Below are 17,236 nucleotides of genomic sequence, written 5' to 3'. Positions count from 1 at the left end.
AGGGGTAGTCTGAGTCGTGTCTCTTGACATATGACAGACAGCTCCTGAAATAGAAAGCCATAGGTTTCAAGTCTCAGGGGTATCACCTTCAAATATATCAATGTTCTAAGGGTGGATCAGTTTTCCCAACTGCTGACGCCCTGCTGCGAGGAGCGATCCCAAGCAAAACACAAGCCTCTGACTGGGAGCCTTTGAGGCGGCAGGGAGCCATGAGGAGTTCAAAGGCAAGGCCGGCCAGTGGTTTGTACCTCCAAGAGCCATAGGGGTGAAAGGTTACTAAAGCAGGAGCCACTGACCAATAAAACAGTGCTTGGTCAAACCTTCTCAGCAAAGAGACTAGAGATTCATTTCTGCTGTGCCCAGTCTTCTGAGCTATCCACGCCTCTGAATCCCTAATTCCCTAGGTCAGATCAGGGAGCTTCTTTCGTGATTAGCAGCTCACCAGTTCTCTCTCCCAGCTGCTTCCATAAAATAGCTGAAAGGTAGATGGGAAAACTTTAATCAAGATCTGTCACCAAAAATAAATAAGAAGGTAACACAGGCCAACTACTTGTACAAGAATCTGCCTGGGGTGAGATTTCCCGTGTTTGCTATGCTAAAATGTTAGTTTGTGGGATTAGAGAAGGCAAATGTAAAACAAGCCTCACTCCAACCAGGCACACTGGAAAGGCCTGCCCCTCTTTAATTAAGACACACACAAACACAGTATGTGAAGGGACCAAGAGGACAGACGTGAAGGCTTATTTCAGGGCGATGATCTCTCCTCTGTCCTGTTCCCCCACATAGTGACAATCCAACTAGAGAAAACTAGGGAGATCTTCTTTGGCGGGTTCTTCTTTTTTGGCTGTGGATACTAACTCAACAGACAGGTCACATGGGAGCCCTTCCACTGTGCCAACACATTCCCAGAAAAAGAGAAATTGAGAAGAGTGTGGGTCCAATGCTGTTTATCACTGTTCCACCTGACCAGGGCATGAGTCCTCTATAAGCTGCTTGCTGCTGGAAAGCTCCATCTTCTGATTAAGGATTATTAAGACAAGCTCTCCTATTGATCCTGAATGGAAACCCCCAATGTACATTCTCCAAATTGGGACTCTGAACAGAGGGGAAGCTTGAAATAGCTACACTTGCTATGTCGGTAGTCCTCAATTTTTCCTCCTGCCCCTTCTCACCTGAAGGATGATATACACCCATGAGTAAGAGTAACTGAAGTTCATCATAGCAGGGACTCTCAAGAGAAATCCATGTCCCTGTTCCCCACCTCCACCCCCCCCCAATCACCCCATGCCAGAAAGCAGTTAAGAACTGAGTGGGAATGGGAGAGGTATGTGAAGTTTGAAAATCCCCACCAGGAATTCGGATCCTTCCCTTGCCTCACAGTGAAAAATTACTACGGCAGCTGATGAAACAGTTAAAATCTTTCTACTCTATAGTTTCCAATCTGCAGGTTATACCAAAAAGATTTCCAAAGATTATGCTTGCTGTTGCATCATATTCAAAGTTACCTACAACTTGCTAGGCAGAGATGTGGAGAATACGGATCTGTGGTTATTCAAGGCTCCAGGGAAGCCACTCGGGTCCACTGCTCCCTACACACTGCCCCATAATCCATGAGTGTGTTATTCAGATGTGTCGCCAGCTTCTAGGTCTTCCCATTCTGGTCAAATGCCAAAATGCCTCACTCACTGCTAAACTCAACCCTCAGTCTCCAGCTTAGAACAAAAAGAAACACTCAAAGATCTTTGATACATATATAAGATCATCAAGACCTGCTCAAATTAACCTGAAATTTAACAATACTTCAATATACATATGTACTTCAAATATCTGAAATATTTAAATGAAAAGTATTAGAATCTGAAAGATCACATACAAACTGCTATCCTATTAAAGTCCTCCTCAAAATGGGAAGTACACCTTGAAATATAACAAATTAGTCTTAAGTTACAAGGACAGAGATAACCATATTGCCAGAAATGGTTCACATGGACCTACATCTGTACCAATCCTGATCTGATTTAGCATGAAATAAATATATGTGATTGTAGTCTTACAACAATCTTCCCAAGGAAAATAGCATGGGATTATAAGATTAATTGTGCTATTATAAAGCCAAAAACTATGCCAGGCCAAAAATCATTATGCAGCCCTAACTCCTTTTCAACATCCGCAATGCTGAGGGAGACAGACTATACATATACAAAAATATATAATAATTTATATTAATATTTATAGACAGAAATCCTACGGATCACTTAAATCCTGAATATAGTAAATTCTTTACCAAACATAAAAATACTTGATAATTAGAAGAACCATGAGAGACGATGGACTCTGAAAAACAAACTGGGGGTTCTAGAGGGGAGGGGGTTGGGAGGATGGGTTAGCCTGGTGATGGGTATTGAGGAGGGCACGTTCTGCATGGAGCACTGGGTGTTATGCACAAACAATGAATCATGGAACACTATATCTAAAACTAATGATGTAATGTATGGGGATTAACATAACAATAAAAAAATTAAAAAAAAAAATACTTGATAATTGACAGGTTATTGTTTTGTAAACAAACCTAGATATGTTGTAAGTATGTAACAAATTTACAAAAGCTGCACTGGGTTTCCCGTAATGAGCAATTATTTCTCAGAAATGCTTCCAAATAGTCCCACTCTGTGGGAAACCAGCCCCAAAGAGTCAGACAATTTTTATATAGGCTGCAAATTAATATTTAACACTTTTATTAGAGAGGCCATTTCCCAAAGTAATGTCCCATACTGGGGACTCATTAAAAGGGATTAACCCATGTTAACTCTAGAGACAGCTCTCCAACTAATGCCCAAAGAGGAAACTGACCATCCCATCATGAAAAGGCTGTGCAATGATTGTTTATAATCACATATTTACGGAGAACTTCCAATATACTCAAGTTATTTTTATGTAACTTAGTCTCATAACTTACATATTTTCAGTAAGTTTGTTAAAATTACACCATAAACAATAATACCCAGTTTGTTAAACTTCTTAACTGATTACCAGATATCAATTTAGTCTCCCCAAAAAATGTATAAAAAAGCAGTTCTATCGCTTTGGAGTTTGGGACATTTTGTTTTATTGCTCGTTTGGTTTTTATACCTAATTACTCTCCCCACAGGAGCTACATGAGCAATAAAACAAACCAGTATATTTTTACTGTTCACTCAATGAAAATCATTAATCCTAGATCAACAGCCATATAATTTGACTAACTTACTACAAAAATTCCTTGCTTTTGCCTCAACCTCAAGTTAAATGGCTATTTTAAATTGAACACACTTGCAAAACTGCTCATGTCCAAAACTATCTGAAGAGGGAAAAATAATGTGTTTGGTGCCAAAAGGGTACACAGCACTTAAAAATACATATCCATTGGGTTTTGCTTATCTCTACTAATGTCTTCCTAAAGGCTTCAGTTAGGAGAAGAGCACGCAGATAGAAAGCACATCCTGAGGGCATATTCCATCCACTCTGGAACTCAAGGCTGGAAAACTGAAAGAAGGAGGGCAGGGGAGCACCTTTTGAAACGCCTGGAAAAACATTCTGGTCTGGAGATGCCAGAGATTCTGAAGCTCCCATCAAGCTGCTGGCCTTGATCCAGGTAATGGTTTTTCCTTCCCCTCAGCTGTCTGCTGCGGGAGTTTTCCAGCAAAGAAAGAAAGGAAAAGTGGTAGGGAAGAGGGAGGAGCAGCTTCCAGTCCACTTCTCTGTTAGTGAGAGGGTAAAAAGGGCCAGGCATTGCAGGCTGACATTTATAGAGGGCCTGGCGTTTCCATGAAGCACTCTGGGAGGATTACTGGGGGTTAGCAGTCTGGTCTAAAAGGGGCAGCAAAGCAGACTGAGGAGAGTCCCTTTAAATTTGGTAAGTGATGCTGTGGGCAAAGACGCAGCAAGCCAGAGCAGGCAAAGACGTGCGAGCAGACGCCTAGCCAGTCAGGCGGCCTTTAGAAAACACGTACATGGTAAACCTGGCTCCCCTAGCCATTCGGGGCTGCCCAACTCACTTGCCGAAGCTCGAAAGCACAAACTGCCCGTGGAATGGCACTTTCTAATCGAGGGATAAAATGGCTGCCTCCACCAACCAAGAGAGCGACTCATCCGGCCAAGGGCAGGGTTCTGGACCTGCACAGGTTAATGAGTTCGCTAGTCTTTGACCTCCAAATCACGGCCACACCACCCAATCCCTCCTGCCTGGCATTTTTCTTCAATTTTAATATCAGAAGTTTCACACGCCTGCCTGAGCTCCTGGACTCGGCAGAAAGACCCATATAGCTGTCAGCAAACTGATAAGAACTTTAAAATGACTCCGCGGGGCCTCTTTAGAAAGAAGAGCCAAAGACGCCCATAAAGAAACAGGGCAGGGGCCACGGAAACCAGCCGCTCACACTGGTTTAACGTGGCATTAAAATGAGCTACAGATTTATGGCAGTGTTTTAGCCCCTGGCCCACATCATCTGGGGGATGAAGCTCCCGTCCCCGCTCCCCAGAGTGATTTTAAATCTGGGATGGAGCTGGCCAGAAAGGAATGGGGGGAGGGAGGCAGAGGTAGCAGGAGGAGGCGAGGAAAAAGGAAGAGGCAGAGAGCACTGGGAAATAGAACAGAACTCAGTCTCTTTTCAGTGGGATGGGAACAACAGCTATTTCTAAAAGCTATCTGGCCGGTCCTCTTAAACGCTCATAAAAATTCCCTTTATTTTTAGTTCTTACCCAGTGAACTCAAGTTCTTCAACCCTTTACCACCCCAGCGTCAATTCTGATCGTAACTTTTCTCTTTAAGTTCATTTCTTTTTTAATTTTTCAGTTCAAAAAATGAATAAAATCATCATTTGGCAGAGAACACATCTGAAGAAGGAAAAAAAAACTCAGTACAAAATTTTTTTCTCACTGGAAAGAAGAAAAAGTAATAGTGCTTTATCCAAACACGCCAATGAATTTTTTTTTAAAGGCTAGCTAGAGAATCACTTTTTTTTTTTTATTTGACAGAGAGAGACACAGCGAGAGAGAGGGAACACAAGCAGGGGTAGCGGGAGAGGGAGAAGCAGGCTTCCCACCGAGCAGGGAGCCCGATGTGGGGCTCAATCCCAGGACCCTGGGATCATGACCTGAGCCGAAGGCAGATGCTTAATGACGAGCCACCCAGGCGCCCCGAGAACCACTGATTTTAATCAGCCATTCGGATCCTAACAGAAAAACAGAGAGGTGAACTGCCTTCCATGCCAAGATGTAGAAAGTACACCAGACCCACAGGAATAAATTGTTTCAAGTTTCCAAGCCCAGAAGCAAATGCATAATACATCCATGTTGGTAACTCACTGTGGTTCCTTAAGACCAAACTCCATACCAGAAGGCTCCTTCTAATATTCAAACCCAAACCCAAGCAGAGCAATCCCAAATGACTGCCAGCATGGAGCAGGCAGACCAGAACCCAGATGCTTCCATGATTTCATGTAATCAACACAACTGCTCCACAGTGGTACTAGCCCCAGGTCTGAAGTAAGGAAAGGGAAGCTTCAACAAGTTAAGTAATTGGCCCACAGTCACAGGTTAGGATTTGTGGCACAGTTTAGGATTTAGAACTCAGGTCTCTTCAACTCAAAAACCCATGTGCTTGCCACTGCCAACATTTTTCAAACTTTTTGGACTAAGAAATGAATATATTTTATACTGAGCTCATAGCTCATCCACATATATAACTGAAATAGAGGTTTCTGAAAGTATTTATCTTTACTGGGTAATATGCTGATATTCTCCTTTCTATTATATTTCATTTTTAAAAAAATAAAATGCCAGTCATCACCCAGTGAATTGACTTCATGATCTAACTAATGAATCATGACCCTTGGTCTGGAAAATACTGCAGTACCCAATGTCCGGGCTCCCCCACCCCCACCCAAAATCATCAGACAGATAGTGAGGAGACCTGGGATCCAGTCAGGCTCAACCCTGGCCCTAACACTTCACTCTCAAGATCACCTGAACTTGGGACGCCTGGGTGGCTCACTCAGTGAAGCATCTGCCTCTGGCTCAGGACATGATCCCAGGGTCCGGTGATCAAGTCCCGCCCACTTCTCCCTCTGCCTGCCACTCCCCCTGCTCGTGTGCACACACGCGCTCGCTCTCTCTCAAATAAATAAATAGAATCTTAAAAAAAAAAAAAAAAGATCACCTGACCTCTAGGGCTTATGTGTCATTTATAAAATACGAGGAAAGGTTGAACAGTTTTGAAGGTCCCTTCTTTGATTTTGTTTCTCAATCTCCTTAATGAATACTGCTTTCCCCTTACTCCTAGGCCGCTGCTATTCGAAATCCTTGCTCGGGGACGCCTGGGGGGGCTCAGTCGGTTAAGTGTTTGCCTTCGGCTCAGGTCATGGTCCCAGGGTCCTGGGATTGAGTCCCGCATCGGGCTCTTTGCTCAGCGGGGAGCCTGCTTCTCCCTCTGCTTGCCACTCCCCCTGCTTGTGCTCTCTCTCTCTGACAAATAAATAAATTAAAACAAAACAAAGTCCTTGCTCGTTGTGCTCCATCTTACCTGCCGAGTCTTTCTCACAGAAGCCACCTCTGGGCGAAGGTCAGTACCCTCCCAGAGCATCCCATCTTCCTATCCGAGACTAGCCGCTGTGAAGATTCCCTTCACCTCCGATCTACTCCTGACTCTCCATAGCACAACTGAGTGACAGCACTTCTGGCCTTGTAGTGGGTGTATTACTGAAAGTACTCTCCCCAGCAGCCTCAGGGCCTTTCTTAAAGACAGGATCTGAGTCCTTCACCCTGCTTCTTAAAAAAAAAAAAAGTCTCCCTCAATATGCCTGTATAATACTAGGAATAGAGCAGGTGCTTAATACATATTTATTTGATGGGTTTGCATTATGAAATTAAAGACTCTAATTCTCCTACATTTGGAGAATATTTAGGTGGGCTGCTCTAGGAAAAGCCACTGAACTAATTAAAGCTGGTACCATAATAAGATAAGTGAGCATTTCTAGACCAGGTTCCACACACGACTCACTTCTGTTTGCCTGTGGACAAGGTGTGCCAGGGCTGCCAAGGAAAGCAGCTTTATGGTCTCTCCATCTGGACTGTGAGGATTTAAATCTCAGAAGCTAGACAAAGTAACTGCAAATCAGCGCAAACCTTAAAGACAGGAAAATTTATTTGCAGGCCCTGGTGCACTATAAATTTGAGACAGTTCTATTAAAATGCTTTTCTTGGCTTCCCATCAGATACTTGGCAAAAGTCTTTTTCCAATAAGGTTCTTAATACTAAAGTTGGGGGAGAAAAAAAAAAGTGGAACACATAAAAAATGCTCTTCCTTAAGAGTTCCAATTAAATGAGTCTTTATTTTATCCTGCTTTAAACAATATACATTAACCAATCTCTTTCGCAATATGGATTTACACATTCAGGAAAACTCAAACACAGAGAATCCAGTGCTATTGAAAAGAAATTATGAAATTCAGAATATCCCATAAAGCAATCCCACTCAATCCCCATGGCTCTCCCACGGGCCAAAGAGCCCAGCTTTGTGTCAGAACCATGGTTGTCTGTTTCACAGAAGAACTGCAGGGATCCGGTCAATGTGTTTTGGGCAAGCAATGCAGCACGAAAGGGCAAGGACGAAAAAAAGCAGAGATCGGGAAACACAGCTTGGAGTGACTTGTCGGGGCCAGAGAGCTGGGGGAGAAAAGGAGGCAGGGAATATTTGGCATTTTTTAAAAAGCCGTGAGAATTCAGTTTAAGTATACTAAAAAAATTTTCAATTTCACAGGTAGGGGGATAAAAATGACAGACATTACAATATTGATTCTGGAAATTAGAAGTGAAATATTTTCCATATTCTTCATAATATATTTCCAGGGATGCATCCAACCAGCCCTAAATGTCTCAAGTGACCGCTTTTTTGGGAAGACTATCCAATAATCAGTCATCTTGAATTATTGGCAAGTTCATCTGATTTTTTTGCCTCAATCCAGGCCACACAGCTCTGTGATTTGAATAAAGTTGTGGGCAGCTAAAGAGAGTGTGCTCCCTGTCTGTCCCTCACATGGTGTGCGGTCTTGGGAGGATTACTTTGCGTGCCTTCGTCCTCAGTATCCTCACATGAAAACATTCAGATTACCCATCTGCCTGCCTATCTCACTACTCTGTTTAAACAGTTTGCTCTGTAAACCGTGTGCTCGGTGTGAGGCAGGGAGGGGGAAATGGACACGGACTGTCGATGGACAGGACAGGCAAGCCACCAGCACGGGGAACCTTCAGAGAACGGTACTGCCGAGGCTTCCAGACATCTGAGGGTTTACCTTTCACTGAATCATGAAACACTTTTTAAAAATAAAAACTTTTTTTTTCAATTTTACTAAGTTTTTATTAAGTTTTTAATTTTAATTCCAGTAGAGTTAACATGCAGTGTTATATTAGTTTCAGGTATACGATACAGTTATTCAAGAATTCTGTACATTACTCAGGGCTCATCATGATAAGTGTACTTAATCCCCTCCACCTATTTCCCCCATGCCCCCACCCACCTCCCCTCTGCGGACCATCAGTTTGTTCTCTGTATTTAAGAGTCTGTAAAAACAAACATTTTGGACAGACTTTATAAAACTTCATAAAAGTGTATTATAAAAACTTTATAAAGTATATTATTTTAAGAGCTACTATTTTAAAAATATACATATGTATGTGCTAAACAAAATTTAAACCTTCACTTAAAGATTCAAGGGCATCACCAAGAATAGCAATTTCTGTACTTCCTCAATTTTAAGACACCCCATCACTAACAGCTTTAAGAGAAAAAACAAACCATATTCAATGTTCAAACTGATGGCAAGTCTCATCTGGATGTCAGAAAGCCAAAATATGACAAACAAACAAATGTGTACTTCTCTGAATCGAGGAATTCTGCCATCTTACAATGATGCACCCAGGATACAGTGAAGCCTGCAAAGCTGTCGGCCATATATCCAATGTACTAAGAGTTTTATTTTTGAAACAGCTTTTCCATCTTCGCTATTCATGCCAAACTGGCAGATGACCCATCTCAGAGACCCTCCCTTATAGTCTTTCTGCCCTTCCAATCAGTGACTTCTAAGCTACTCTATGAAAATTGGGTAAGTCACTGTGTTGAAATTACCTGTAAGTAAAATAAAATACAAGCCTCGATTTAGGGGCCAACCCACGGACAAAGTGCGTGACCTCTGGTACGCACACACACATTTGCTCTTGTGAGTTCTGTTCTGCTCTCTCCTTTATCACAGCGAGACCTAACTATAGTCCTGGTCGGTGCGGGTGCCACATGCCTGGGGTTTTATTTTCTTAAATACAAGTGTTTTGTCTTTTTCCTAATCAATTATATCTTCAAGTACTCCTCAGCAGCACAAATATTCGGTATGCTTAGCAGGAAAATATGAAGGTAAACTGAGATGGGTCAATGTAACAGACTGAAAAGAAACTGCTATTTTAACTCACCCAAGCTTACAGGCCAGGGAGAAAAGAAGATGCTGACTATTTCTGCCACCTCAAAGGCTCCCAGTCAATTGAGTACAAAGAAGAGTTCAAAGGCAAGGCAGGCTCCTGACTTCCACCTCCTAGTGTGGCTGAGGTTAGAGGTCACTGCTGCTGGAGCCACTGACCAATAAAAGAATGTTTGGAAACTCCACTCAACAGATAAACCGCGGATCCATTTACGCCTTTCTCCCTATCCACACAAACATTTCCAACTATACAGTCCCGTGTCTACCCAGCCTTCCAAGATCCTAGATTGCTTTCTTTTCTATTGTCGTTCAAGAGGACTAGGAATATGAATGTTCCTTCTGACTACAGAAGAATATTCAGTTGCATACATCTTCCTGTCTTCCAATGTAAGAAAGGTGGTTGATAGGGCTCTCCACCTTTAAGGCCTACCTCAAATGCTACCCCCCCAATAAATCTGTCCCTGACAACTTTAGCCCATAACTTTTCCCTTCCATTTCAGATCCCTAATGTACTTTGGAAAATGGGCACCATTTTCTCAACTTTGTGCGTATACCCACACATCACCAAGATAACGATTAGGCCTTTGGAGTGGGGATCACAGATTTATTACTATCTTGCACCATCTCGAGACCCTTGAAAAAACAACACTTAATTAGGGCTTCACTAAGTTAACTAGTTAATTTAGCTTGTGGGATGATAAAAGGCCAACTGATAAGTTGGCTTTATACTGTTATAACTCTCACCCTCTACTAATTGAAGGAACTGGTTTTTAATTTACCCACAAAGAAAACCTTTAAGCTCTCCCCACCCCCAGCTTGTCCAATACTCTCGTCAGCTTTCAGGAGTAGATAACTTATTGTCTTTAGGCTCTAGCCTCGTACTTAACTTTAGGGCTGCTTCGACATCACATCTAAGGTCAGGAGGCAAATTTACCTACTTTTCCTTGTCAGGCAAAGTGTCTCTCCCTTGGTCACGATGATGACTTTCACCGTGGTCCTCACCAGTCACACTGCAGCCTCCCTCATCCCGAGCTCTAAGCTGCAAAATGTCACTAAAATATTTCCATCACCAAGATTGCACCCCCACTCCGCTGGGGTCAATTCACAAACATAGCTCTCTTCCATCTACAGACAGCAAAAATCCTGTGCTCAGCACTATTTCTTCCTCACCTGAAAGAAATAGTCTCTGGAGACTGACTACGAAGACAATGCCAGTAAGAAGCACCTCAGGATTTCTTGGAAACACTGACAGGGTCCAAAGGAAAAGGAGTCACTTAAAAGTGGATGGAGCCCTCTGCTGGCTGCAATTGTCCCTGCAGCTTCTCAAGCTAGTTTTCAGCGGCTGAGACTGTTGCTCAGGCTCAGCTCATTCTGACCTCTCAACCAGGGGCTCTAAGGCATCAACTACTGATACAACAGGATTTCCCTGGAAATTTATACCTGTCTGACAAAAAGATCCAAATTTGACCTCCATAAAGAGAATTCACTAAGGTGTAAAAACTTCCCAGAACTATTTTTTCAGCCACTCCTGCCAAGGTCAGGTTAAATCGATGGGTTAACCAGAGGGCAAAATGACAAGCAGATTCTGCAAAGGATCCTATAGAACAAAAAAACTCTCCCTAATCTTAGATGAGAACTTCACTATCAATAGGACGGTGGTTCCCAATCAAAGCAATGTTGCCCCAAAACCGGACAGTTAACAATATCTAGAGACTTTTCTGGTTATCACACCTTGGGAGAAGGGTGTGCTATTAGCATCTATCAGCTGAACCTGGTCAACCTCATACCTCTCTGGGAATTAGTTCAACCAGGTAATCTCACCTTTGGTAGAGTTCAGTCTAGAAATCTGAGATTGGGAGAAGAAAAGAGGTCATTTTGGGCATACAGAATATTCAGGGAAAGGGGAGCAGGACTCCATGGGGCACTGCAGTGGACTACTTTAGAAGGTCTGAAAGCAGTAGAGAAGAGGGACATGAGAAAGCCGAAGGAAGACTTGGAAAAGGAGGCAGGGAAGTGCCAAGACTGCCTTTCTGTCCAAGTTGACACAATGTGGGGCACTCACCACCCGAGGAAGTGACTGGCCCTTGGGCCTAGAGGCGTGCAGCAGAGAAGAGATGGCCACTGGGCCATTCATGTTGTCAAGTACGGTAATATTCTTGCTAAGAACAAGAGGTTCACAGACGTTTTAAACAGCTGAATGGAACATGAGAAAGGATCTAGCCATCCCCATCGTTTCATAAAGGTGGAAATGAAAGCCTAGTGAGCTTTGGTGACTTATCACTGTTGTATTAACTCACAGGGACAGAGCCAGAGCTCATATCCAAGTCTTTTGACTCCAAGGATATCTCTTTGAACCCAAATAACCTCAAAGTACTCAATTTTTAATGACCTCTATTCATTCTATCTCAACAGTTCTATGATTCGGAGCCCGGACTCAGAAACGACCAGCTGCGCCTACCTCAGCCCTGTGGTTCCCCAGCCTGCTCTGGGCAACAATGGCGTTCCATAAGCTAGCGTGGGAGCTCGGCTCCAAAAACCCAATGATTCTTTTTCCTCCACAGGATGGTGCCAGGTTTTTACTTGGCCTTGTCAGACTGGAATCTTAAGATGGTATCTGATTTGGCAGATGACTCCTACTTAGTTACGTTAATAAATCAAGATGCCATAAAAGAAACACCCAGAGCTCACACACCAGGACTCTTCTGTGAAAAGGAACATTTTCTTCTATACGACTTGTAAGAACCATAGGCTGAGATGAAGAATCTAGAGATCTCCAGACGGATTTTCTAACTGACTGAAACTCAGATGAGGTGAGTAGTGAAGTGATAACTGAGAAGCCCAAACACTTAAAATGAACATGAACAGCTCTGAAAAAAACAATGGAGAGGCTAAAATCCAATTGTGATTTGTTTTGTTTTTAAGATTTTATTTATTTAAGAGAGAGAGAGCATGCGCACAGCGAAAGAGGAAGACAGCACAGAGAGGGAGAAGCAGATGCCCTGCTGAGCAGGGAGCCAGACACAGGGCTCGATCCCAGGACCCCGGGACCATGACCTGAGGCAAAGTCAGGCACTTAACCAACTGAGCCCCCCAGGCGCCCCTGTGATTTGTTTTCCAATCACAATGCCCACACGTGTTACCACTGAGGTCACTGAGGTCCAGAGAAGGCGAAGCCCTGGCCACGGGTACGGTCGGTGCCCAGCCGAGACGGCACGGGCGTAGGCAGTCTGAGGTCAGCACCCGCACGGCAGGTACCGCGTGACGCGGCCGTCTCCGTGGTTTAAAGTAAGAAAGTGGTGGATCCACACATCCGCTAATTCTCCCTGCCTCCTAAAACCCTAAAATGACGATTATGACAAATTTTTAAAAATGAAGGCATAGTCACTCTAAGATCAAGAAGATGGGAGACGAGCTGAAGCAACAAAATGGGGAAGCCGAAAAGCAGAACGAGACGTGGCGGCTGACTCTCCGGGCCCAAGCAGCCGCTGAGGAAAATCAGCTGAGAAAAACCCGAGGTCGTCCGCTGCGGAACCCCAAGTGGGGGCAAAGATGAGGACTTAATGCTGAGACCCCTCCAACCTCTCTCCTGCTCATCTCCTACAATGATAATTTTGACAAAAATAAAAACCTTAAGAATCTACTAAAAAGAAAAGAAACAACAAGCATAGTACCAATTTGGGGTAGTTTTTTTAATTCTTTTTTTTTAGCTTGCTTATTAACATTTCCGCCCACCTAAATTTCTCTCTGGCAAGAGAAAAGAAAGAGAAGCAGGACTATCTGCGGCCCCGAGTGGCATGCTGCAGACCGGGGAGAGCAGCCCAGGGGAAGGGGTATCAGAAGGTGGAAGAGACACCGGACAGTGAGGCAGGGGTGCGGCACCTGCTCCAGGGGACAGGGAGCACTGCTCGTGAGGGAGGCTGCTGGAACCGGGAACCTAGGCCTGCTGATATGACAACGTTCTCCTGGTCAACAGCTACTCAGAAGCATCACCCTGAAATGTCCCTACTTCCTGAGCTGCCTTAGTCACGACAACTATCACCCGCTGTGAGAACAGCCATCCAGAAAGGCTCTGCATCCTGAACACACTGCTACGCTATGACCCTAAAACATAAAAAGAGGCTTACCTCAGGAGAGTTTTTAAACCTCTGATAGTTACTATCTCAAACCTTATCTGATGCGACTCACCTGAGTCCGCTTTCCTCTCTCCAGTTTGGTGAGTCGATCTAGTGGAGGAAATCGCCCCGCTCACTCAGTCAGCTCTGTCGATGTGTATCCCCATCATGCAGGCCACCCTTCCGTACCACCCGTGTCACCCCCACCCCCCCAAGCAGGGCTGCCTGGCCTCTTACCTGCCGCTGCATTTCTTCAATCTGTCTTTGGGGGATGCTCTGCAAAATACCGTACACATCAGATATCTTTTCTTCCGGGACAACCACAGATGCTCTAGAGAAGACAGCAAAACAGTTTCTATACACCCAGCGCTCTACACAAAGCACCTCGACAGACCTGTCCCGCTGCGTTCTCCCGAGCAGAAACAACACCCGCACCCTCCTTCAGCCCGCATTCCCTCAGGCGAGTGGCTCCCCATCCTCTCCTCAGGGCCCCCCTTCTCAAAGGCCTTCGTTCTCTGGCCTGCTGCGTTTCCTCACCTCCCTCCATGCCACCCGTGTGCTCCAGCAAACCATGCTCTGCCCACCACGGGGCCTGTGGGTGTGAACTTCCTGCTCCCTGGTATACTCTTTAACTTCACTGCCTGCTCTGAACGAACAAGGACTTTCCTCGTTTAGCTCCCTACTCAAAGCCATTCACTCACTCAGCACGTATTTACAGAGCCGCTATCACGTGCCAGGTGCTGGGATTACGACAGCGACCGAATCAGACAAGGGCTGGGGCTGAGCACCACGGAACACCTGCGGGAGAGCATTCTAGGCAGAAGGCCCTGAGGAAGCAGCATGCTGGGAATGTTCTGGCAACAGCACAGAGGCCGGCGTGGCTGGAGTAAAGAAGATGGAGAAAACCAGGAGGTAAACAGGGGAGGGGGGCAAACAGCAAGCGCACGGGGCCTTGCAGGCTGTGGTAAGGACTCGGCTTTAACTGAGACAGAAAGCCATTAGAAGGTTTTAGGCAGAGCTGGCATGATCTGTTTAAGTTCCAACAGGGTCATTCTGCCTAAAGTGTTGGAAGAAACTGCAGAAAGCAGGAGCAGAATGGCTGGAGACGGTCGCAAAATACAGTGGAAGAGCCAGGGAAAGTGGTGAGGACTTGCCTGCAGGTCAGACACATGGGTGAGGGAGACAGAAGGCTCAGCAACCACCCACCCGTCAGGGCATTTAGCAGGGTTTCCCATTTTATTTGTACCAATTAACTTATTAAAATCTGAAACCCACTCCCCAGCAAGACTAGTCTGTTAGGACGGAAACCACGCCTGGTTCCACTCCCCAGCAGCCCCTGAGCACCTGGTACATTGTCTAGCACACATAGTTGGCACTTAGTAAATATTTGCTAAATAAGTGCATGATTTCTACTGTACAGATGGGAAAACTCAAAGAAAGAAAGAAAAGAAACGATTTGGCAAGATCACAAAGCTAGCCAGTGACAGAGCTGGTTACCTGAACCCGGGCCTTCTGGCTCCAAATCCAGAGCCCTTCCACCACTTACCCATAATGACAACTACCCAAGCCGGTCTGGATTCTCACCTTTCCAGCCATGGCTCAGGGTCACTGCCTCCACGAAGCCCTCACCAACTCCACTGCCGGCAGAGGTGTGCGCCTCCTCCTCGCGCTTCTCCTACCATCCCACCCAGCCCGGCTGCATCTCATCGCAGTAGTCGGTCACTGCTGGTTCACCTGTCTATCCTCCACCAGTAGGCTAGGGGCTTCCTGGAGGCAAGGTTTGACCGATCATCTTTGTATCCCCATACCTAACACAGTACCTCGCAAATAAAGGGCCTCAACAAATGTCTCCACGGATGCTTAAATGACTGGAGGTGGCTCAGCACTTCTCTAAGATAAAAAGAATTACACAGCCTCGTCTTTCAGGCTGAATGAGACTACCCCTCTGTGCTGGGCTTCCACCGCCCCCTGTGCAGGCATCTACAAGGCACTTATCACACGTTATTAGAACGCTTGGTTTGTTCCCCACTAGATCCCAGCCTCCTTAAGAGCAGAGACTGCATTATTCTCTTTCCAATAGGAGACTTTCCAATAACTATGAGATGAATCAATGTACAGAAGAATGAATGTTACTTGCATTGTTCAAATACCTATGGTGATCAGACACGAACAGAAATATCAGAACAGGTGGGAGAGGAGAAAGTAATTAAGTATCGGAGGCGGAGTCAAGCTTGAGAGGTATACACAAAGGGAGCTAATTTTCAATAATCTTTAACCTCCAAAGTCCTAGGGCAATGAAACAACATGAGACCAGAGGGCTCTTCTGTCCATTACAGCAGTGACAGCCATAACCAAGCGGGACCCATGTTTGCCCTTCTGTGCCCTGGGAATGTCTCTAAGCCTTCACGCATGCGGCGGCACTCCCCCTCCAGCTAGTAACATCATGCAAACACTGCAGAGTCTCTAGCACTTCACCACTGTGGCTGCAGATCACACCCACGGAGCTCTGAAGTGCAGCATTCCTTAAAGTCCTTCTGGTGACTATACTCTGCAGTTACAAGGGAGAACCACTGCTCTCGTCTTTGGTAAAAGCCCAGACAGTACGTATTTCAGGCTTTGTGGGCCATATCACCTCTGTCACAACTACTCAGCTCCGCCACGGCAGCATAGACACAGCCAGGGGATAATACGTGAGTGAATGGGTACGGCTGTGTTTCAATAAAACTTTATTTACAAAACCTGGCAGCTTCCCATATTTGGCTCAAAGGCCTCAGTTTGTGAACCTCTGCTCTAGGCCAACAGACTAACTCTTCTGATGGAAAATACAGCGAAACAATCTACAGGAGTAGTTCTCAAACCTAGGTAGGCATTACAATTACTGAGGGGGCTTTCAAAATCTAATGCACACAGAACCACTGGTGTGAAGTTTATTACAAGGTAACACTCACCTCTTCCAGTCCAGAACTTCAGAGAAAGGCAAAATATAGGAGTCTGCAATGACAACTGGGACACAGCCAGCGCGTAGAACGTCACTCAGGACCGCCTGGCCCAGCCGAGCACCACGAAGGACCACACAGAATGTGGCCTCCTGTGGGAACACAAGCAGAGGTAGGGGATCACAAACCAGTCTCGCTGACCCACTCTGACCGCTGCAGACCATCAGGTCCTCCTGAGGGCTGAAGCCAAGCACTACTGAGACATCCTGACCGAAATGCGAACAGATAAAAGCTCACACCAGGGGAACTTGAAAAGCTTAACTGGCTGCAACGCTTGGTATTTCCACTCTTCAGTGTCACCTCGATGCCGCTACTGGTGGCATCTGAAGTGTCCAGAGCCAACGTCCAAGTCTTCTCTGGGCCCTCAGTGATGTGACCGCCCACAGCCGGGTTCCTCCCGGCCCCACATGACGCACGCACACCGTGGCATGGGGGCTGAGCATCACTTACGGCGCCTACCTCAGCCTACCTCATAGCAGAATGACTTGTCTGGGCATTTCAGGCTTTCTAGAGGACCCCCTAGAGGGAAGCTATCAACTCTCATCTTTCTACTCCTCATGGCATCGAGCAGTGCGCTCTGTACATAGAAGATATTCATTTCATGTATGCAGTGCCTTTGAAAACACGC

The 17,236-nt window shown here is 45.3% G+C and overlaps 1 protein-coding gene across 1 annotated transcript in view; it reads right to left on the bottom strand.

Annotated features, from left to right (window-relative positions):
- The window catches only part of EXT2 (exostosin glycosyltransferase 2), a 132,902-nt gene that overhangs the window by 85,640 nt on the left and 30,026 nt on the right, over positions 1-17,236 (bottom strand). Inside the window, exons 6-7 of the mRNA XM_032413957.1 lie at positions 16,561-16,700; positions 13,850-13,943 (exon numbers count right to left, since the gene is read on the bottom strand). Of these exons, the coding sequence (XP_032269848.1) occupies positions 13,850-13,943; positions 16,561-16,700 (234 nt within the window). The remainder of the gene's footprint in view (positions 1-13,849; positions 13,944-16,560; positions 16,701-17,236) is intronic.

The sequence above is a fragment of the Phoca vitulina genome, unplaced genomic scaffold (genome assembly GCF_004348235.1).
Source record: "Phoca vitulina isolate PV1807 unplaced genomic scaffold, GSC_HSeal_1.0 scaffold16, whole genome shotgun sequence".
In the NCBI taxonomy this organism is placed as follows: domain Eukaryota; kingdom Metazoa; phylum Chordata; class Mammalia; order Carnivora; family Phocidae; genus Phoca; species Phoca vitulina.
This window is presented reverse-complemented; position numbering and strand designations above follow the sequence as displayed.